This window comes from Thunnus albacares, chromosome 4 (assembly GCF_914725855.1).
Source record: "Thunnus albacares chromosome 4, fThuAlb1.1, whole genome shotgun sequence".
In the NCBI taxonomy this organism is placed as follows: domain Eukaryota; kingdom Metazoa; phylum Chordata; class Actinopteri; order Scombriformes; family Scombridae; genus Thunnus; species Thunnus albacares.
The window spans coordinates 33,732,441-33,756,375 of NC_058109.1; the positions used below are offsets into that span (position 1 = coordinate 33,732,441).

At 39.4% G+C, this 23,935-nt stretch overlaps 1 protein-coding gene across 2 annotated transcripts in view; it reads right to left on the reverse strand.

Moving 5' to 3' along the window:
* Nucleotides 1–8,047: 8,047 nt before the first annotated feature.
* phf2 (PHD finger protein 2) overlaps nucleotides 8,048–23,935 on the reverse strand; it is a 43,275-nt gene continuing 27,387 nt past the window's right edge. Inside the window, exons 10-22 of one of the 2 annotated variants that reach the window (XM_044349085.1) lie at nucleotides 23,589–23,680; nucleotides 23,410–23,499; nucleotides 22,346–22,699; nucleotides 22,021–22,137; nucleotides 18,428–18,543; nucleotides 18,043–18,221; nucleotides 17,278–17,345; nucleotides 14,272–14,438; nucleotides 13,007–13,299; nucleotides 12,042–12,137; nucleotides 11,848–11,957; nucleotides 11,453–11,768; nucleotides 8,048–10,485 (exon numbers count right to left, since the gene is read on the reverse strand). In XM_044349085.1, the coding sequence (XP_044205020.1) occupies nucleotides 10,397–10,485; nucleotides 11,453–11,768; nucleotides 11,848–11,957; nucleotides 12,042–12,137; nucleotides 13,007–13,299; nucleotides 14,272–14,438; nucleotides 17,278–17,345; nucleotides 18,043–18,221; nucleotides 18,428–18,543; nucleotides 22,021–22,137; nucleotides 22,346–22,699; nucleotides 23,410–23,499; nucleotides 23,589–23,680 (2,087 nt within the window). In that variant the 3' untranslated portion in view covers nucleotides 8,048–10,396. Of the gene's footprint in view, nucleotides 10,486–11,452; nucleotides 11,769–11,847; nucleotides 11,958–12,041; nucleotides 12,138–13,006; nucleotides 13,321–14,271; nucleotides 14,439–17,277; nucleotides 17,346–18,042; nucleotides 18,222–18,427; nucleotides 18,544–22,020; nucleotides 22,138–22,345; nucleotides 22,700–23,409; nucleotides 23,500–23,588; nucleotides 23,681–23,935 lie in introns of both variants that reach the window. The other variant, XM_044349084.1, reaches the window with a different exon arrangement.

Below are 23,935 nucleotides of genomic sequence, written 5' to 3' on the forward strand. Positions count from 1 at the left end.
AGGGTGAATACCTGCCAACACGTCCATAACAGGTTTATAAGGGGTTGATATGTCAAGTATTATGTTTCAGCTTGTTCTGGTGTCCCCAAGTAAAAAAATAAATAAAAATCAAGAGCTATTCTCCCTTTTGAGATGGTTTAATTCCAAAAGAATTTGAATACAGGCGTTTTAAACTGTTTTACATTCTACCGTAAGAACAAAAGCAAAGGTGAATGAAAAGTCAAATGAACATTATTTCTTGTTTGTCACCATGTTAATTGTGACTCCATGTGGGAAATACTGATTTAGTCAATAACTGCGCCCAAAAGTTCCTATAAGAAGAGAGAAGATGTGTGAACAGGGTGAGACTATCTTATCAGTTTTCATTCAAAACAAAAGTTGTTTCACACATTTTTGTGATTTTCTTATTACTGCCCTGTTTTGCCTTGTTTCAAGACACTGACTCAAATGTCTAGATAATTCCTAAACCAGGAGAAGCTGCACTGTGAACAACACCAGCGGAGTAAAAAAAAGACTGAATCTCAACAAACAGACTTGTTAGGAAAAAATATTCAGCAGCAGAATGACAAAAACAAAAAAAACTGCTTTTTATTTCCCTTTGTCTGTTCTCCGCCACTTCTCATCAAGCGTTGGCCCACCAGTGACGATAACTGCATCCCCATCCCTCACATCTCCACTCCTCCAGCACAATTAAGCACACAAAGGGGTGACAATGTGGCTGCTGTCCATCTCCCGAGAGCCTCCAGCAGTGGCCACGCTCCATTTCAGCTCCACAAACACACAGCAATGTTTTCCTGATTAAAGGCCTGATAGCGTGGCTGGGATGAACAGCGGCTGCTCGGCAGTCAAACAGGGTCACTGATACTGTGGGAGTCATGAAGGCAAGATGAGGCCAAGACTGCTCCAATGAGATAACTCAAAGTGATTGCCATAATCAAAAATATTAAAAGACGCTTCGCTGATTGCCGTTTACTGCCGTTTCAAAGCCGCAATTTTCTTTTAAAAGGCAGGCGTGTCAAAGTGATTCGACACTGGCTAGTTGTAAGTTGTCATCAGTGATTTTGGCATGTTCCCCAGTTTAGATCATTTCTGCTCGGAGATCACACGGGACCGATACGCAGCTGCTAAAAGAAGGCTGATAAAATACACAAACTCACATTCTCAAAAAAGAGAAAAAAGTCTCACATCACACGTCTAATCATTTCCAGTTTAAATTCAAGCGGGTAAATGCGACCTTTCTTTAAAAATCATTTGAATATTTTATCACTGATGATTTGGATTAGCATCATGTGCAGAGGTTGCATGGTAAATGCCTCTTTCACCATGGTGGCCTTTAAACTCCCCTCTGTCTTTTATTAAAGCCCCAATGTCTGCAAGATAACTGCACAACATTCATCTTCATAATAGAGCCTGGCTGGATTTGTCCCCCGTAAGGAGCCCAACTTAGCTGGGTTAAAGGAAAGCATTACAGCCAGCAGGCATGTGACCACATAATTTCAGCCAGAGAGGCCTACGCTTCCTCTGTTTGCTGTCATTATGCCCTCAGTAAGCCACATAAAGGCCCAGCCATCCTGTGGAGATCACTGCACTCCTCGCCGCTCCGCCTGATTGGTTATTATCTAAATGAACCAATGTTCTATATCAGGGCTTTTGACTACATAACTACCCTGTTAATATTCAGAGGAAGTGCTGGAGGTCAGGGAGCTCTCAGCCGCTTGACCTTGGGGTCGCAGGAACCTGAGCCGCAGAGTGGCACATGGCAATGAATGAGCCCTAATGATTTAGATGGTATCTGTTACACAGCCCGGAGAAAGCCAATCTCTCCAGACAATCTGGCCGTGGAGAAAAAGCAGAGAGTTGAAAATAAACCCCCACTTGTTTCAGAGAGGGGTAACGCTGCTTCATCAGCGCAGCACGTCATCGGAATTCCCATCCAGAATGATGAATAATTACACACAGATGACCACACAGCAGCCTTGGACGCACCACCGGTAGATGCATTATGCGTGCAGTTGTTTAGGGAACCGAGTCCAGGAAATGCAGCGAATGATTTGGATTGTTTGTTTGTTTACTCTGTGCTTAAGTGACTTCAGCACCTTGTTAAAGAGGCCTCACACAGCCTTTTGACGGCGGGGGCCCGCCACAGGAGCCTCTCCAGAGGATTAGGTGAGCATTTGCTTCAGTTAGGCTACAAACAGGGCCCTTCGTGCAGCCGTTTAAGACACTTGTTGATGCGTGGCATGGCTTTGAGTTTCCTTAAAATACTCGGGTAAACATTGGGCTTATGCACAGCAACAAACCCATGACCTTAAAGGGTGCTTTCAAAAGCAATTTCCCTCCCTTACTACTGCATGTAAACAGAGTAATTGTACTTGGGAGACTCCCATTGCCAGCTGAGTGTAATTTATTTCCAAGTCATCCACAATGAAATCAGAGCCACAGTGATAACTGTTATGACAGCAATGCTTGTAACATTCTCCAACAATAATAATAACTCACTATTATCACTGCTACAGCCAGTGCTATCATCAAGAGCACCCGCCCATGCTGGATTTATATAGATATTCTTTTAATATATTACTCATAAACACATCACATCAACTAACATTTTGATAAGGATCCATGAAATTCAGTTATTAGTGATGACCAAGATACTGAGTAGTAAAGTTCACTGGATACAAAAATATATTAAAGCAAAAATTAAAAAAAAAAAAACCACTTGAGAAAGTTGAACTGTAGTAAACTGTAGTGAACTATTAAAACATGAAATGAAGCTCATAACTCATGTCAACATATTGAACTCCAACACAAAAAACCCCCCAAACATTTTCCATCACTCATCAGTCAGCACACACAACAATACTGCAACGATTAACCACGACTATTTCTTAATAATAACAAGTCCAAACTCTCATGTCACCATAACACTATTATAACTATCTACCTATTGTTACTACTGATACAAGTCAAACTATTACTATAAGGATAATAATAATAATGTCAGTACTAACAGATCCACTGTTACTAATCTACTGTATTCTGCTGGAGCTGGTTCTTATAAACACAAATCCTCTAAAAATAACTGCTCAGCTATTCTAACAGATGTTTGCATTTGTGTGTTGCAGAGTTAAATATGTTGCATCTGTTGTTTGGCTTCTCTGTTTACAGAAATCTATCACAAAGTGCAGATCATAGATGTTTATGTCAGGGGGCCTTGATGCAATGACAGTGTAAAACACTCACTCATTTTCTCTTTCCCCCCCCCAAGTAATACACTCTCTCTCTCTCTCTCTCTCTCAGAAACTGTGTTCAGCTCTGCAGTGATCACATGACTTACCGTGTGCGGCTACATGTGTCCTGAGGTTGAGCCAGCGGTTGGAGTTGGACACTAAAATACAAATAACATGAAATGAAAAAGATGCAGGAGGTCTGTTAATTAGTAAAGGAAAGGAACTGAAAAAGAGTCATTTACATTCAAGGTTCTGTGGAAAGATGTTAATGTGCTGCAGCTATGAAAATATGACTAACAAAACACATGCGGAAAGCTAGAAAAATGAGAATGCAATGCTCTAAATGTGTTCTTTGTGCTCGCTTTTCCTTTGAATTAATTTGTTTCAGTATATTGATGTCTGTCCATCTCCCATTTATCATGGTAATATATATATATTCAAATAATAATTTAATCTACAAGTTAATACATTGAAACATGCAATTTAAAGGTTAACCACACCAAATTGCATGAATTCTATAGGTCATTGCGGTTATTCTCCATCATGATGATTGGTATTACTGCCATATTTATGTGGAATACCAAACTGAATTATCACTATTATTATGGTGTTAGTTCATAAAATTCATATTTTTCAATTACAGGAAGCAACTGGGGAGAAAAAAAAACCATTAAATACCTTTAGCTTTAGCTAAGGCTAGTGGTGGCTATCTCACAACCTTGATGGCGTTTCAGCTGACTAGTTGGCCGCCTTTCCACCGGGTCTATGCCTCGTTCATGTCATGTCATCCAGACCGTACTTAGGAGCAGCCAAATGGAAAAACTGTGCATGTCAGCCTCCTAATTGCAATGCCAAGTCAGAAGTATCAAGAATTTCTGACAGCTAAGAAACATTATTTTCCCATTTGATGCAAAGAACTACAGAAGTGTCAGTAAACTTGTGGCAAAATAGCCGCAAAGCCTCCATCACTGGCAGTTACATTTAAAATCCAAAATGAACTCTCATTCAGACGTCTCAGCTAATTAAAAAGGAGCTAAACTCTATTTATTTGTAGCTGGTTTCACTTGTTAATGAACAATTAGCCATTAACCATCTCGCAATAATTCATGAACACTTCCAAATGGGAACAGCTAACATCGCTTAAATACAGAATTGGAACCTGGAGGTTAACAAGCCAGAGTAAATACTGTTTAGACTTTTGTTTTAGCTCTATTTTGTAGTTACTGAAAATGTATTTTGTCTTATATATAAATATGTTAATATCAAAAAGTTTGATTCTGGTTGTTTTTGAACAAACGTGTAGTTGCTGTATTTTGGCTTTATAGAGCAGAATAGTTTTTATTCCTTATTATGGTGAATGTCTAATGATATACAGTATAAATACATAACAAAACTCTGTTGTGCTACTGATAAATAAATCAAAAATTAAACGAAAGTAAATCAAATACTTGAATGTCTGCCCTGCACTGTGACTGCAGCTGTCTGTGCGAGCAGTCAGTGAATAAAACAAGCTTTCCACTAAGGCCTTGATCACGCTCACATTAATAATACTCTCATTTGGGTGGGCGCTCACTTCACTCGTGACAGTCGTTTCCTTGATGGGCGTCAAAAGTTAACGATGAAGTGTTGTTTTCCAGTTCCAAAACTTCAGGCCTGCCAAAGGTTAAGGAAACACGCCACCATAAAACAGAGGCTCTGTGTTTGTCTTGAAACGGGGCAGCGTTTACTTGCGCTTCTCAAGCTGTCGGACGTTCGTTTTTATGCTGAGACGACACCGTGTTTTGTTTGACAACGGTTTTTAAGTTTAAGCTTCCTCTCGTGCCATTACCGAAGCTCTCAAATAGAAAACATTTTCAGAAACGTCTCAGGATTGATCCCAGCAGAGGTCATGTGTCCAATCAGAAGTGTCCTTGAGCAAGACGTTTAAATTCTACCTGCTCACTCAAATGCAGATACGCACCCTGATAATCACCTGTCAAAAAGTATTAGAAATCCTTTTAAGAGTCATTTCATTGATACTTTTTAGGATGCAAACCAACACACACAGGAAAAAGTGTGTGTGTGTGTGTGTGTGTGTGTGTGTGTGTGTGTGTGTGTCGGCAGAAGCCAAACGTCTCTCTGCACCAGTGAAACACCAGCAGAGGAGTTCCTGTTGGCTGACAGAGCAGTTAATCCACGCGGAGGGAAGCACTTCCAAACAACTGCAGAGAAACACAAGCTTGAAGTCTGTCACTTTTCATCACTGCCACAAAAACAGTCAACCTAAGACTCTTTGTGAGGAGATCGCTCCGGGCCACTATACAGTTGCAGCTCTCTATAGCTTTACCAATCTGTTGGCAGAGGAATCACAGCACATTATTACTAATGACAGCTCTGAACTTGGAAGAATGGGATGAATAAAAGGTAGAGCAACCAGGGGAGGAGGGGGGGAAAAAAAAGCTATTTTAGCAACTTGCATCTTTGCACGGCCACACAAATGCAAAGCTTAACCTGACATTCCTGTGTAATTAAGACATCTCTCACATGGCACGTTTCTCTTGACCACTTGGGACTCCCATACAGGACCGGAGGGTTTTTCAAAGCAACGAGGGCAGCCCATTCACATCTGTGATCACTAAGCGAGTGCAGCATGGCCATGAATGCAGTTAGACTGTAACACTCTGCAGGCATTGTTTTTAATACACTGACATTTAAATTGTGATCCCACTTGCCCTTTCGAGGGGACCAACTGCACTGGTGGAACTGACAAAGAAACAAGAGAGGAGGGTAGAAAATGTTCAGGGACCAACACTTTGATAAGCTAACAAGACATGAACCGCATTTTTCTACTTTTTCCTGCTTTTCAGCTGCTAAATATTTTCCACTTTGAGGCAGCTACACTGCGAAAGAAATCTTACTTTTTAACAAGTGAAAAAAATCTTCAGCCTAATTCCCAGTGTAAATCAACTTGAATCAGGTATTTTCTAATAATCAACTTTCAATTATTATTATTTTTTTTATTTTAAAGATGGACTCATTTCTAGAAAATTCTTGAAGTTGAATTGTATGAAACTTAAATGTAAATATTCTTCCTGCACTCAGATTTATTCACTTGTTGTTTTTTTTTTTTAATAAGTTATAAACAGAACTTACTGGAAAAGACATCATTTCTTTTCTCTGTAAATTAACTTTTGAGTTTTCATTTTTATATTCTATTCACATTTTGTTCAAACAATATTAGTAAAGGCTTATATAAGCCATGAAATATACACAAAATCGTAGATGAGGATCAGTAATGATGGTGAAAAATCTAAATTAAAAACATCAATTACTCTTCAAATTTGTTACAGCCTGCAAACATATATATAAAGTGAAAATGATTTGTTGTTCTTGACGTACATCTTTCTGTAGTTTAGCTTCTTGACAACTTTATATTCAGTTTTGAACTTAAGATAGTAAATCCATCTAACTGGGTGTTCAGTGTCCACTTTCCTGGTTGCGTGAATTTGCTTTCATGTCAGTGTGAGAAAATGATCCTGAGAGGACAAATTATGTGATTGTTTCATTCGCTGATGTCGGAGCACTTCAGGTTCTTGTGTTAACAATTAGCTAACAATAACAACTCACTTTGTTGCTAACCAGGGTGGAAACGGGGTCGTGACCTTTAACAGCCGCACGGCTTCACTCCACCCATAGATCTCACACACACACACACACACACACACACACACATACGCACACATACGCACACACGCATACACACACATACGCACACATACGCACACACACACGCATACACACAGATCTGATCAAAAAATGAAATAAAACATCAACGTAGGGAAAAGTCAGATTCCCATGAAGATCACTGCACCAGCTTCATTTTCGGGGAAATCAATTGTGTCCAGATGTGTTATTAGGCCAAGATTATAACAATGGGAAACCAGCCACATAATGTACAGTATAAAGGCCTCACATAACTTCCCTATTTAAGTAATCAGTCATTCATTACATGAGGTGAGAGTTAATTGACTTATTTTTGTTGGAGCCACTGATTTAAATGTGCTGTAACTAATTTTCTTATAATCTCCTCAGCAGCGTTCACATCCCCTTCATCTTCAAAACTAGTTTTCCTTTCATTTCTGTCGTTACGCTGATAAAATCAGGATGTTATTGACATGAAAAAGTCTTGGACAGAATCTAAATGCATATTTAAAGCTTACTGAGTGGTCAAACTGCTCGGTAAAATAGGCTAAATATGCAGATCATTTAAATCACAACAGCTCTAGAGAAGCTGAATCCTGCATCTGTGGTCTGCTTGAACATTATTACATTAAGCTGATTTAAAAACATGCATCAGTTGTTATGTTCATATAATTTTTGACTCCATCTAGTGGTGCAGACTGGCTGTTGCTCAAGAGTTTTACATTCTAATACTGCCTGTTTTGACCACAGATTTGAGAACCAACTCAAATCTTGTGAAGCAGTCAAAGTAAATATGAGGAAATGTTTTTCCTTAACTGAGCAGATCCTGTATAAATTTCTGTCTACATTATATTCAAACATTGCAACACCTGCTCAGGACGGTGAAAGGGCGTCCTCAAGTAAAAAGAGTCTGACTACTTTTACGTTAATACAGTTTTAATGGTGTTGACTTTGGCTGAGTTTTAATTAATGGCTCAGCTAAAGCAGCTGCTAAAGCTCCGGGAGGCGAGATCTCAAACTGAGTCCAGAAGCTGAAAACTCGGGGCTGATTCTCCATTAAAACAAGCAGTGCCAGATCAGTTTGTGATCAGTGTGGTGCTGAGTTTGACGCAACTGCAAAAGCATGACAATGTGAAGCAGGAAAAACATTTTTTAGTCGTCACCACAGAAGCCGTAACATTGCAAGTGGGAGAGGAACACATTACAAAGTAGGTTTTCCACAGTAACTGTATTGCAAAAGTAAACAAGGCGGACAATCATATCATTCAACAATATGTTTGTTCCTCGGAATTTGCCATTTCTCGACGTCTTAAAAAAGTGAGCCATGATCTCAAACAGAATCGTCTAAATACAGAAAAATATAGATTCAGGTCAAAAAGGATTGTAAATACTTACTAGTACTGTAAATAACAGTAAGGGAAGACAGCTACAACAGGTATCATTCACTGTCCTGGCACAGTGGATGCATTTAATAGGTCGGACATACAAAAATAACCCACAACAAAGCAACACACATATTGTACAAATAAAAACCTGAAAATATGTCCCACTGACAGAGTTTGATCGGAGCGCGTTTCTCTCTTTCCGAGAAGTGGACGCATAGTGTACATCTGTGACTAAAACACTGCTGCTATACAGTATAGCACTTGAAACCGTGTTAAAAATGTCCTGACCAAAAGAAAACGGCGTGATGGAGGCGCTGACGCAGCTGCTTATAACTAGAATATTAACAATAATAATAATAATAATGTCAAATTGGAAATGTTTACCATGACACCATGATGACGTTGACATTGAGTGAAGACAGGATGGAGATTAAAAAAAAAATAAAATTAAAAAAAAAAAAGTTTGCTAACGTAATTTCTAGTGTGTAAAATTTTCGTGATGCCCCCCCCAAAAAACACACACACATCCCAAAAAAACAAAAAAAACCAAAAAAAAAAAGAAAAAAAAAAGAAGAAGAAACAAAAATTGTCTGCTAAGGGTAAATTTCACAAGTTGATGAAATATTCAAAAACAAAAAACTCTTAAGAATTGTACAAGTATAAAAAAGCTACAAACATTAATAAATTACATCACTGACACATAAACACTTCACAAGGTGCTAGTAAAATAATTCCGAAACCTTCAGGATACTAGAACTCGAACAAGAGGCTGGTCATAGAAACTTTAAGTGATGGGTGGTTGTTTTTTTTTCTCCATTGATATCATTTTTCCTCAAAGCTTCGTCTCTTATTCAAACAGAATCACAATACAATTAGCTTTGTGTATGTAAGGCCATATGACAATAAAATGTATTATTTCTTCAGTTGTTTTCCAGGCAACACCTTAAAATGTAACGAAAAAAAAATGTTAAAAATGAACCTCTGCTATAAAAAAAAACCCAAAATAAAATAAAGGTTTAAAAATTAGGACTATACTGTATATCCATATATATATTTTATTCATTTATTCATAATTAGCAAAACCAGTAAAAATGTAGAATTAAGCCTTAAGGGGAAAGGATACAAAAAGTAGTAATTTAAAAGGCTATGTACAAGCTACATTCTATATACTGTACTGTGTGAAGCCGGTTTGTCGGTGCTGCCTGTGAAAGCAAAAGAAGAGAGAAAGTATCTCCATGTAACTGCAGACCTGACATGGATGAGGCTTATCATTAGCTACAAGTTTCCACGTAGTGTCACAGATCCTACGCCTTTTCACGTCGTAACATACCAAAACCCTCCGTCCTATGTTATCCTATGTTTAATTGCGAGGAACGCTCAGACACCGCTGCTGTTTAACACACAGCGTTAACTCGTGAATCACTTTGTGCTTTACAGTCGTTCCGTGACGTCCCACTTCCTATCTATGACTCAACATGAATAAATAAATATCATCGCTGATAGTGCTTTGCAAAACTTAAGTGTTAACATAAAGAGGTAAATGCTTGAGTTGACTCCAATCAAAAACTGTGCTGTATGATAAACAGAGAATCTTGGCTGGGAAGGAAGGAAGGAAAAGATTTTTTTTTTTTCCATTTCAACTCGTCAATCATCAGTGTGGCAATGATAAGCTACATCCATATATAGGAATTAATCTGTAAAATCCCCAAACCCTGACCCAAGCGCACATGCAACTGAATACATGCAAGGGATACTTTCAGAAATCTTGGAATGACTGCAATGTACTTCTACTTCATGTTTTAGCAACCCCTGATAAACTGACAGCTGTAGTAAAATGAGACATGTTCTCTTAAAAAATATTTATAGTAGGTTCTGTACACTTTAATATCTGAAAGTTATAAAGTATAAGTAGAGGCAAAAACCTATTTGCGTGATGTTCTTCTTAGAAATTGAAAAATGCATGATTTTCTTCGTCTCCCATCTTGTTTCAGTTTTTTTTTTTTTTTCCTTTCCATTGTTGGCTTTAATCAGTGAACAGGGGGTGAGGTTGGGATGGGACCCAGCTCATGAATTCCCAGTCCTACAATAGTCTGCTGCATGCTACAGGAGGAGCTTTCCGTTTCGATGGATCTTTAAAATCTTTCCAAGTCTCTGTTTGGCTGTTGCCATGCCTTTCTTTAGCCGCTTAGCTGTGAAAAGAACAAGAAGAGACAGGAGATAAGTCAGCTAGTGTGTTCCTGCTGCTGTAACAACTTCAGATGAATTTGTTTCAATATCAGTTCGATAGACAAGATTTTTTACTCCCCTGTAAAACAAAACAACTATAACATTCCTACCTTTTACAAACATATAGTGGTATTTTGAGCTGCTTAAAAAAATGGAGGACATGATTGTTTTTAGTCTTGCTTGAAAATGTTTTTTCAAGCAAGACTAAAACCAACAATGGGTTATGTTGTAACTCCTGGCTGTTGCTACAAAAAATAAATGATAATGTGATGAAAATGATTTCCCATTATAAGAACTGATAATGACATATAACATGAATTCATGTACTTACTGCATCAAAGCGCATAGCAAATCTTTAACTACAATGAACCCAACATGTTCGCTAACACACAGAGGCTTCAGAGTACTTCAAAAACCTTTAAAACACTGTGATGATGCTTTTTTTTATCAAAGCATGACAACATAAGTCTACAGTTCTATCTACACGTTTTGGTGAAAAGTATATGTGTGAAAAACGGAGCGACTGAACTGTTTCGTAATAATCTGAAGACACATCAGAGTGCTACTGCATTTTCTATATCTTAACAAGATATAAATGGGACAAATCAAGGTTAATAAAGGTTAAATCAAGTAAAAAAAATTTAAAAATCTTTCTGTTAAACCAACATTTCTAACAGTGAAATTTTGTGAGGTTAACAGTTAGCTTTCCTGCTCTCCTGAGTTTGTTACCGTTAGCATGTGACCTACTAGCTAGCAAGCTAGCTCACCAGCTATAGTGGCTCACCAATGAGCCCAACAATCAGTCACTATGTTTTATAGCACCAGCTTTTTTGCGAGAAAATGTTGTTGTATCACTTCCTGGTTTGAATGGGCACTGAGTTTAGTAGTTTGAAGCCAGTTTGGCCTGCCCGTGTTGTCAGTACCACTCACCTTTGGCGTCTGCTGAACCGCCACGTTCTCCCTTCGCCAGGCTGCTGCTGTTGGTGCTCGTGGAGTTGGTGCTGTTGTTGGGAGAGGACATGGACGGTCGCCTCTGGCTGAGGAAAACCCCCGGCGCCATGGGCTGTGGACCCCCCGGCGACTTGACTGTTCCAGTGTTGAACTCATGGTCTGTCAGGCTGCCGTCTTGGGAGTCCAGATTATGCTCCGGCGAGCTACTGTCCTGAGAGATTTTCGGGGGTTCTTCAATCATTATTGCCTTCTTTTTGGTGCTTTTCTTCTTCTTCTTGGTTTTCTGCTGCTCCTCCTATTGACACATTATTCTCTTTAGTTGAGCATCGGAATACTAACTATTAATAATTAAAAACTATTGTTAACTGACTTACCTGATGAGAAAGTTTTGCTGCAGCAGCAGCGAGGCCTGTTTCTATGGAGGCCACTCGGGCTCCTTCTCTCGCAGGCCTTTCCTGTCGAGGAACCGAGGGTCCTACACGGGCTACGATGAGATTGATTGAGTTTAAATCATAAAACTTTCAAGTACAGAACATTAATTTGTAATTTATCATCCTACAGTATTTACCTGTTGGGCTGTATGGAGTGTCGTCACTGCTTTTCCGTTTTTTCGATCTGGATTTGAAAACAGGATTATCCTCTTCCGACTCCAACGAGGGGTAAACTATCGTCAAAAAAAAATGAAACATATTACTTCCAAATCATGCGTGTAAGGTTTTCAAAGAGAGGATGTACAAAACTAAACATTAACTGCCAATTATTGTCACATGTGTAAAGCATGAAATGTGAATTAGGTGCACTTATTTCTTTTCTGCTTTCCTTGCATCTAAAATGGTGGAAGTTTCCAGTGACAGCATGCAGAGGACAGCTGTGAGACAGCTGTTGACTGCCCTCTCCTCTCCGCCTGCTTGCAGCACAACCATTCCAATCTAGTCCTTTTAATATCTGATAATTGGATGATCAAGATAAAAAATGGCCTGTTTACAAGAGAAGACAAAGAGTGCCAGCCTGAGAGAAAAGCCTCACGCTGGCCTGAGGATTTCAGAGCGAGAATGTTCGTGCTATGAACAACTAATTAGACACTAATTAGAAGTTCGAAAAGCATGTAAAATAGCAATTCAGAACTTGTGTTAATGGCTTATTAACAAGCTGGGAGGGTCCAAACAGCTGTGTTTGGACAGAGTTCACAAAGAGAAAGTTTCCGAGGAAAAAGATCACAAATTGGAGCAACACGAAAGGGCGGATTTGGAAAGGAGGCACGAAAAATAAACATAAACCCTATCATCTATTTCTAATGAAAAATTCCACAACCAATTTAGAATTAAAGACCCACATGTTGATCCATCAGGGGTCAATCCGTTTTTAACAGCACCTGTTAGCAGCAGTGCGAATCAGGCATGGCAGATAATTATTTTCTCATTTGTTTACTCGAAAAATAACCTCGTGACACTGTAATGACCTCTGTGAGCTCCAGTACGTGTTTTTACAATGAAATTTCAATCAAACAGGAATGAGTTGGCTTTCGGTGTTTACCATAATCTGAGTCCTTGAAGCATGCGTCCATGTGATCCTGGTCGTCATCGTAATCCAAACTCTCAATACTGCTGCTTTTCCGGGGCTTCTTCGGGAGGCGTTTGGTGGGCCGCTTGCCGTTGTTGCTGCCTCCGACTCCTCCGCCTCCGGCCTTCTTGCTGGCCTGTGAGCTGTGCGAGTTGCTCTTCGACTGGCTATTGTTTTTGGACTGGTTGTTGCTCCACGGCTGCTGCAAGCTGTCTGAAGACGACAGGTTGGCCATGGACAGCATGCCCTGAATGGCCTCCTGTGTGCTGGGAGATGCAGGTGGCTGACTGTAAGTACGTCAATAAGAAATACACAACAACACAGCCATTACACAGCAGTCAACACGCTGGCAGGGGTGAAGAGTGACTGAGAGAAATATTTGAAAAAAAGGTTTTTGAAGTGGATGTAAACGTCACCAGTTGTGCTATTAAGAATCATTTGACACCTGCGAAATGTTGAAAAAAAAAAAAAAAATTGTACCAAAATCTGGAAGAGCAAAGCAAAACACTGTCAAATCTAAATATCCTCCACGGACTTGTGATTACTTTAAGAAGCAGCTACAAAAATAAATTCACACTGTCAACGTTACCACCTATTAAACTATTAGCCGCTGAGCTGCAACAACAAGCAGAGTGATGATCAAACTCTACTATAATGACCCGTGGTCGCTTCATTCCCCGCTCTCACCGAGCTCCCTTTCAAAGGACCAAAACAATTTGAGAAATTAACATATTTCAGCCGATGTTTTCTTTCTTTCTTTCGTTGCTCATTTGTAGCTTTCAATGTGGTGGAAATAGACCATCAAGAGCTGAACTAAACAGCAAACAGCAAAAGGCAAAGGGAAGAGCCTCGAGCCATGCAAGCATTTGATGAATTAACGCAGGATGAAACAAACATTGACTTAACACAAACTGCTGACAGGATCTGCGTAAATTTTTGCTTTAGTCGCTGGTGGATTTTTCAGCTCTAAGCGAAGTTATAAAATTCAGCTTTTTCATCCAATTATATCAGTCATTGAGTGGGTCGTTTGTTTGTCAGTGGGTCGCCCCATTAAGGAGTGTAAGACCTAAAATTCATTTACTGAGAGGGGGGAAAAAAGGGTCCGGTGGGAGCCATTTAGGGAGTAATGCTGTGCATGTGCTGTAATCCAAGTGTGGTTAGATGTGAAAGTTCCACTGCTGTTGAAAGAAACTGAGTGAAGAAGCAGAAAGTAATGACGTCAGGGGAGGTCATTCTACCTGTTGGTGCTGTAGTCAATCCCACCCACTTGCTTGCTCGCCTGCAGCAGGTCCAGGATCCCCGCAGCGCTGCCGCCCTTTTTCTTGACCTTAGAGTTGCGACTTTTGACCTCGGGCTTGGCCTCTGTGTCTATGTGCAGAGTCTCTTCATCTGAGGAGTCCACACTCTGATTGTGGAGAAAGTGAACAAAGTGTCAGTTACAGAGCAAGGTTTGACATAACCGATGACCCGGGGGCCAGTAGAAGTTTGTGCAGGGCAAGTTGGTTGGTCAATCAGAATCATGTGTACAGTTTAGGACGAAGGGAGGACATTTCTCTTTGTTTGATAATGTTAAAAGTAAAGTTAGGCTTTGCTGTCGGCTTCCTGACTCATTTTAAAAAAGACGAGAGAAAAGAGAGCGAGAGAGAGAGAGAGAGAGAGGGGTGCTCGAGTGAGTGGAGGAAGTGGCGGTAGAGAGAACAAAGCAGTGAATGAGAGAAATAAAATGTTATTTTCTGATTGTTTCACAGCAGTTATGTTCAATAGAACAAATAAATAACCATCAAACACTCAACAGATGATTTACTGTGGAGATGCTCTTAGTTTGTGTTTGGTTTTCCTCCTCTGCATTTCTCCTTTTCATTCATTCATTACAGTTCAACTCCATGTCTGTAGCAGACAGGTGGCAGAAACAGACAGAAGGAGCTTGGAGTGAACACACGCACACAAACAAATGTCATCATGTTCTTTCTCTCACTGTTCTATCTCAACGAGAACATCCTGCAGGTCTCTCAGCATTGTCTCACTTCTTGACACTTTATCTCTTTATCTCTCTTTATTATGAAGGTCATCCACACTCACTGAAATGTTATTATCATAAATTCTCTTTTCTTCTTCATATAGACGCCATACTCTCTGGCTTTACAGAAAGAATGAAGAAACCTACATTTATACACCATTCATTTACTGATCCAATATCTACCTCATTTTATATTTGTGTGCATATTTGTGTAATATATCAACATTACATATCCATAACTAAAGAAAAACAGCCAAATCTAAAGGTAACTTCACTGTTTTACATATTATGTCCAAAATTAATACATCACCAAAATTATGGAAAAAAGTTATTTTCATTTTTTGGCCGCAGGGCCAGTGAAAATACCAGTAAACCAGTAAAAATCTCATCTACTGGCCAAGTGGGCCAGTGGGGAAAAATGTTGGATTCTGCAGTGGAGTATGCCACTGCTTCAAAATTGTGACACATCCAGATAATTGTTTTTAATATCATTTTAGCTTTTTAAAAAAAAAAAAAAAAAAATTCTAATGACTTTTTGCTGCTGTTTCATTGATAATGAGCATAGCTGAATGATCCCAGTAGAAGTAGAATGAGCTGTGGGCACCTACTGACCCCCTCTTTGCAGTAATTTGGTTAAACATGTTAATTTGGGAATATGAACCATATCATCAATTTATATTATACTTTTGTGCATTTCCAAACATATTTCTGATAAATGACCATAAACCAACAGACAGGCCTTCGGGGCAGTGATCCAGCCTTGGATCTGACTGGAGTTAAGTGACTGTAGCTTGGAAGTGGAGTTAAAGCTGAGTGAGAATAGCCAGTGAAACAGCAGATCAAGGTTATGATATGGTTTCCAGTGACCTCTCATTAGTAAACAGGAGAGCATCTGGTATTAGTCTGTTTCTTCCTCTTCCTCTCTTCACACCACAGCTATTTCCCTCATCAGCCTGTGGTGGTCCACAGCTCAGAGAGTGTTTCATTCATCCAGAATGCATCGGGTTTTTTTTTAAAAAATTCCAAGCTTTAAAGTTCATTGCAGAATGTTCTGGCTCATGTGAAATCTCGTGGTACAGGATCGTTTTTTGAAATCCAATCAGATGAAAAGTATTAAATGTCAATAAACAAGATTAGGTCAAAACCCAGTATATGGCTGGACCATGTGTGGTCAATGTGCGCCATTGTGGCCAATGTCTTACAGGGATAGTCGGTGGTAGATTCTATAATGTGAATACCTGGATATATCTGCAATTTTCTGTAGTGGTCGCAATAATATTTGTTGTTGAAGTGTACTGAAGTAACATATCACATGACATAGTTAAGCTAGAGTCAAAAAAAAAAGTTATAAATGCACAAACATACTTTCCACTCATATCTTAGGTGGTTCGATTTGATAGAGAACTTATTTTAAATCTAACAATAACTATTCTAATTATCTGTTAACTCGGCTTCTCTTTCATCTGTTTCTATCTGCAGATGTCTGGTTTTTCTATGACTCACTCTATATTGAGTGTTCTGTCAGAGTGATTGTTATTTGGGGTGCTTTAACTGTTTGCTCTCCCTCATGCCTTTCGACGCATGGAGAGCTGTTTTCTCTCCTACTCTGCAAGCTTGCGCTGTTTGTTCCAGCTTGGATGCAGCCAAAGCTGCGCAAACCAATGTTGGAGGTTTCTCTTGTGCAGCAGCGCAGCCCCAGGCACACCACCGGCTGGACTGCTGACATCATCACGAGGAGCGACACGACGCTCCCCGCCGACAACAAGGCCACGGACTGGGTCGGCCACAATAACACCTCCACCCGCTCCTGGGAGTCCAGGTGCAGACTGAGGTAGGGCATCTGCTGGCTCGGCTGATAAATTTGGAATGAGCTGCAAGTCAATGAGTGGGACTGCTGTATACGCCCCCTGAGGACGTAAGAGAAAACTGTTTGCGCCGATTATTTTTGAAAGCGCAATGGCCGATAGGGAAACTCCAACACTGGGCCAGCCGACCAAAGGTGTAACTTCATCAGTCAGTCAGTGACGGACAGACGTTCAGGGTTTTAGGGCTGGTTTGTCCAGCCAAGAATGTAGCGGTTTGTTGGATCCAATGTTTCATCAATCAATACAGTACAGTGCAATCAGGTCAGATTGTTCAATTATTAGTTGCTTAGTAGAGGAGTCACAATATATGATAATGTTTGTCAAGTTCACTAGTCAGAGATAATGTAGATGTAGATACTTACCTTGGTCACCAAGGGTTGGAACTTTGGTTTTTTGGCTGGGTGAATGGGTTCTCTGATGTCTGACAAAACTGCACAAAAATGAAGTTGTCATTGAGTAACAGTTCACACAAAAGTTTTTCACTAAATGTTTTTTCATTGTTGATAGCAGGACTGGGTATCTTCTGAAAATTGGTATCAGTATCAGGATACATAGGTATGTTTTGGTGCCATTACCAAAATAATAGTTTTCAATACCTTAGTTTAGAAGACAAGCGTTTTTCTAGCCTACCCATTTTACCCATTTTTGTGGCCTTTTTTCTGTGGCTATTTTCGTCCCAACTCTAAATTCTGCCTACAAAGCAGTGATTGGTTGATTGTTTCTCCAACCTGGGCAAACTGCCATCGATCAGAACAACACCAGACCTATCTGAATCACTAAACAAATCAAAGCTGTGATTCAGATCTGTGGTGAGCGGTGAGTCAAAGGTCTTAAATCAGACTATTTTAAACCTTTTTCTGGTTGACTGACTTCTTGCTGCAACAGTATCAACTAAAGAGCTTTGCAAATGTTAAATAAACTCTAAAGTTAAAAAGTTTAGAGATATCTGATCAAAGAATAAGTAAACCTCAGAATCTCACCAAGCATTTAATGCGATTTCGGTTTTCGATACTCAACACATTGAAGTCTATGTTCATTAAATGTTGAGGTTTAATACCCAGCCCTAGTTGACAGTTTGAGTAGACTGAAAAAAAAAAAGAAACAAGACTTTACAACACAATACTCACAGGAAAGATCTCTCTTAACGGTGTTCTTTTTCCTCCTTATGGGGAATTCGTCAATCTTCAGCTCCCCCTCATCTGAGACATACTCATACTCGTCTCTCACTGGCTTGCTTTTGTCCTCTTTTAGGTTTTGTAATGATCCAAAAACACTTGAGTTGGTCTGAGGTTTCAGCATCTTGGAGCTGGAGAGGAAACCGCAGGACAATAAGGGAGCGATACGAGGCTCAGCCAGGCAGAAGTCCTTGAATTAGCTCTAATGGATATGGTGCTGATAGCCACATAGCTCTATAATCACCATAATACACCACATGAGAAGGTTAATACGCTCTCCTCTCTAGAGACCTTTCATGAAACGTTTATATGGCAATCACAGCCATTCCATACATACCCGAGCATTTTCTTGTGAGACGTAGTAAAGCTGAATTTGTCTTTATTGCCTGACGGCGGTGTTCTGTCAAATTTGCACTCCTCCTCCATTTTCAGCAGGGAATCTGGTTTACTATTCTGTAAGGTTAAAAAGGAAATAATGTCAAATAAGCACATAAGAAAATAAAATCACCATGGGTGTTAAATGACAGACACAATAACATTATCAACCAATTTTATCTTATCACAGATATATTGGTTTTTAGCAAAAGTAATGAAAGATGAAAGTTTAAAAATTCAATTAAAGCTGCACTATTCAATATTTTTTATATTTAACATGTCTCAAATGACTAAGTGTAATGTAAAAAGAGTCATTTGTGGTGATTAACCACCAACCAACCATCCAGCCGTACACTACCTGCCTACTACCTGCCTACCCAGCAACAAAGTCAGCGAGTAGCTGGTGAACACAGTGGAGTGTTTAGCAGACACTATAGAAACACAACTTCTAATGAATACTAATGTCGCTCTATATCCGCTGAATGTTTACATGGGCAGGTGTTAGCTAACATGCTAACCATAACAACTTTATAAGGTGATGATATGTCATATGTGTTGTGTTTAAAGCTTGTTCTCCTGTGTTGTGTTTCGTACATATCTGGGTCTAAACAATTTAATGACCACATTTAAGGGATCCTTATTAAAAGTGTTAGTGCATGTGTTTAAGTTATGTTATATTAATGTTATATTGAATCTTTTTACACTCTCAAATATTGATATTAATGTTAGCAAGGATAACACAATGTTTCACAATGTGGCTTCAACCTTTGACCTTTCATCTGTGCAGGTTTAACTGTAAATATTACAACCTTGTATCAACTTTATGTGCTTTCTTTCTCTTTCGTAACAATCAATATTTTTCACCAAATGAATAATAAAATTTGGTCTCCTTTTCCTTTAAGTCTCTGGGCAAACTCACAAAGAATGGATTGGGGCCTCTGATAGCACCATGAATTGCTAACTACCCCGTCTCAAGGTCCAATTCACAAAAGATATTGTGCTAATGATATGATGGTGCAAACACACCCATAAAGTTTTGCAGCTGAGTGCAATTTGCCCTTGTTTTGCATTTGATTGAGTAAGCAGAGCTGTTTCCAGTGTTTAAGGCTTTTCTCCATATTTCACTACACAGATTGGTTCATAATGAAAACTGCAGAGAGCACAAAAGCCTCAAATTGTGTGTCTTTAATTAGCAGAGCTGTGCACACACAGAGCTCTCCACAATCACAAACCAACTTTTATGTGTTTTGCATCTTTTACTTCTCTAGTATTTCACTTCTATAACATGATCTACCAAACAAAGCTATTAATGTGACAGGTCTGAAACATGTTAGATTAATGTCTGAATCTTACAATAATGTTGTTTAGGTGTCACTGAATGTATCCGGGATTTCACAGAAACATCAGTATTGATGTTCTGTTTGTTGTCCACAGCTGGCTGTGTGTCACAGCTGGCTGCAGCATGACACAGCAGCTGACACGATAAGTGCCTCTCCAAACCTTTGAAACTGGCTGTGCGCATTTACACACGTGGCACAGCAGCAGTAACTTCATTAACATCGGATCGGTCAGGAACTAATGGTAATTAATGTTCTGCTACACATCTACAGGTCAGCTGTTACACACAGATTCCAGCTTTATGCAGTGGAATTGTTTGTAATAAAGCAGCCCCTTACTGTATGATTGAAGCTCCATCAGCGATGTCAAGACAATTTTATTTAAAAGTAGCTGAAAGTGCAAGATAAACCTACCACCCCATACCCACTTGATAGTTACCATTAACTCTCTGAAGAAGCTAATAATTTCACTTTAATTGCGTGTGGCCATTAGAGCTGGACCTGGTCTTTATGAATTAGACTGTTTTTGCAATGAGGCTCATTTGCATAGAAAGGGGCTAATTTTGGCCAAATGTATGCATCTTATCTAATTTACATACGTGCAAATAGCAAAGGACCCCCGGGATGCTGTTTGCTTGGGAGCGCAGTTTGGGGTGCATTTCACCCTATGCTGGTGCTTTGTGGATTACACGGTTTCTTTTTGTCTCATTTGCACAGTTTAGCTGCCACAAAAGTTGTTGTTAGTGAATTCACCCCTCTGTATTTTTGAATATTTATGTTTTTTTTCCAACCATATAAATTTAACCAACAGTTAGAATCTGTTTGGATTACATAAGGATGAATCAGCACAATAAATTTCAGTGCATTTCCTTCCTGTTTGAGAATCTTGACTCCCAAAATGTACTTTAAGTAAACTACAGTCTCTCATCTCTTCAATGCTATGCATCTCTTCCACTTATATCATATTAGCAGACCTAATTGAACAATAAAAACTCTAACGAGAAATAAGGTTAAATATCTGTCATCAAATGACTACTGCAATTAAATTTAATCCAAGCACACAGTTATTTTGTTTGGATTTACAAGCCTGTTTTGTGACTCTAAAATTAAACTACCAAAGCAATAAAAGTACTATTAATATTTGTCTAATCAACACTTGTTTTAAACAAAATCACTATTCTGTTTAACAGCATAAGGGAATGATTCGATTTAAATAGAAAAAGTACTGTTGAATGACTGAACTCATCTTGATGGCAATCTCCATGGATCATGTTCACTTAAGACCTTTTCTGACCCAATTTAAACTAAAGAGGAATGCAAAGTGGCTGCCATAAACATCACCACCAAGCAGACTGTGTAATTAACTGAAATCCAAGAATATACATTTTCAAATATTCACTCCTCAACAATTTTCTCTACCAAATTAAAGGCATGTGACAACATGGTGTAACTTGAAACTGAAATTTCTCATTGTCTCGTGGATCTTTTTAATACTAACATACAGGCCTAATCGCCCTGCACGCTGTACACAGAGGAGCTGTGAACTTTTACATGATTTAACAGTAATCACGAGTGAAGATGCGGTCTCCAGTGACCTTGGTGAACATCTGACAGGGTCTCCACTCCATCTGCAAATGTTTGGCCTGATATGGAGGAGCAGTTGGATGGAGATCCTTGGAGGGACTGCAAACATTCCACAGCAGTTTGGCATTGAATTTTCCATGAAACTAAAGCCCTCTAATGTCTTCCGTTCAACAAAATTACACTTTTGCTCTGAAAAAGCCTCCCCCTGTTGTTCAGCAAAAACGATACAAAAAACTTTTTTTTTAAAGATGAGGGCATATGTAAATACTTAGATGGAACGCGGTGGATATGAACGTGGCGTAATTCCATTAGGTAAACTCTGGGAGGGTGGATGTTTCTGGAGCAGCTCTGATGAGCTGCAGGCCTCAAATGTGCGACTTGGGCCACATCATTATTTTTGCTGATTGCTTTGAAGTGAAGTGTGCAAATCACTTTTGGATGATCCTGAGTTTTTTTTTTTTTTTTTTTTGCTCAGCTGCTCAGCTTGTAACCTTCACAACTGCTAGAGTCTTCTTTTCTAAAGGACACTGAGCCTTCAGTTTATTTGAATGTTGGAAGGACTGTGATACTGTTTATTTTGGCCTGTAACAAGCAGCCATTAGTTTTACATTCATGACAACTGAAATGATCTTACCTTATACTTCCATTTTGCTTCAGTCTTGTTTTTATTCTGCTCTCTCATTTCAAACTTCTCTACGTTGTTCTGCTTTGATATTTCCTTCTCTGACATGCTGAGGACATTCTTAACAGCCTGAAAACGGAAATATATGAAGAAAGACACAACATTTACATAAACATTCATCCACAATATTTCTAGTCATTATAGCTTGCTATCTTTCTGTTGGAAGGGATGCAAAATGGCTCACATAAAGTAACCGGTACAAATAATTATTCCACAAAATAAGCATCATTTCTGTTGATACTAACTTCATTGTTTCAGCAATGTCCCATCTGCTTACCTTGGTCTTCTTCGACTGGTCCATCTTACTCAAGATGTCCTTTGCATGGGACTCCAAAGCTGCGAAGCTGGAGGGTTTAGGAGGCGGCGAAGACTCTTTTGCCTTCTTCGCTTTCTTCTTCCCTCCCTCCTTGACCTTCGGCACCTTCGGAGGCTTTGGGGCCTTGGGCATCTTTGGGGGTTTGGGAGGCTTCGGAGGTTTGGGGGGTTTGGAGGCTTTCTTTTTGGCTTTCTCTCTGCTGGGTGAGGGGACATGGGCTGGGGAAATGGGCTCTTCAGGCTCGGAGTGGGTGGATGGTGGCTCCTCCACTGGCACCTTGATGTTGGGCTCACTCTTAATGGCTTTTGTTGCATTCTAGAGATGAAAGACAGGAATTTCTGTAATTTAGCAACCTTTGATTAAAACCGTACTGACACTGGGCTGAATAAACTATTTTGATAAATGTTGATTGTACAAGTCAATGACCAAGTACTTGCTTGTCTCAGCCTCTCTAACATAAAACAAAAGACAACTCTTCATTTCACCTCATTTTAAATTGAATATCTTTAGATTTGAGGGCTGCTTGTCAAACAACATTAACAGTTAAGACATCACTTTAGGCCCCAATGACAATGTTAGATGGTAGGAAGGCCATACAATCTTGCTATAATAGAGAGTTTGTGGCACTGGAGGAAACGCTGTTGGGTCATTAAAATGAAATGAGTTCATCTCTTGGAGAGCAGGAATGTTCTCACAAAAGAGTATTTTGTGCAAAACTGACATTTTGACAACAAGGTTTAGTGTTTAAACAGAGAAAGCTCATGCTCTGACAATAATCTCCATCTGTAGCAAATCTCATGGAAATCTGGACATCAGTTTTCGAGACACCTTTCCATGGTCAAGATTTTGACTTGACACTGGTGCCAGATCAAAAGTCACAAAAGTCATTAGGAATCATCCTTAGATGACCATGAATATCAGTAACAGCTTCATGGTAAAATATGTTTGGACAGGATCTAGTACACATAATATGATCAATTAGGTCTTCATCATATGATGTTTATACCCAAAGAATAGAGACGCACCTCTGACAGTCTAATCTCTCTGGCAAGATCCTTAATGAGCTGCGAGGGTTTCATGTTCTCTGGAAGCTCATCTTCATGTTCCAAGAGGGCCTGTCAAGGAAACAAACCAAACTCTCATTACTTTTATATCATTGTAGATGGCCATCTCACTGTTAACATACATTCTGATGTGTCCATACCTGCTTTTTAGTCCAAGCTCTGAAGGCTCCATTGATGATTTTGGCACCGTGTATCAGGTATGGAGCTGGTTGCTTATTTGCTTTATGTAAACCTGCAGAAGAAGAAATGCAAATGTTATTACTGAATGAATCCTGACTTTTAAAGTTTAAAAAGTCAAGGCCATTAACTTGAGAAAAATAAGTCAAAATACAGAGTACATGTCCAGCTTAGCAGAGATTTAGAGGATGTGAGAGAGTAAGCCTCTCACAAACATCAGAACAAATGAACTGACACTCCAGTCTGTGTTGTTATAGAGAGACACCATGAGAAGTGCACAGGAGAGCGACTCTGTCAGCAGGGTGACTGT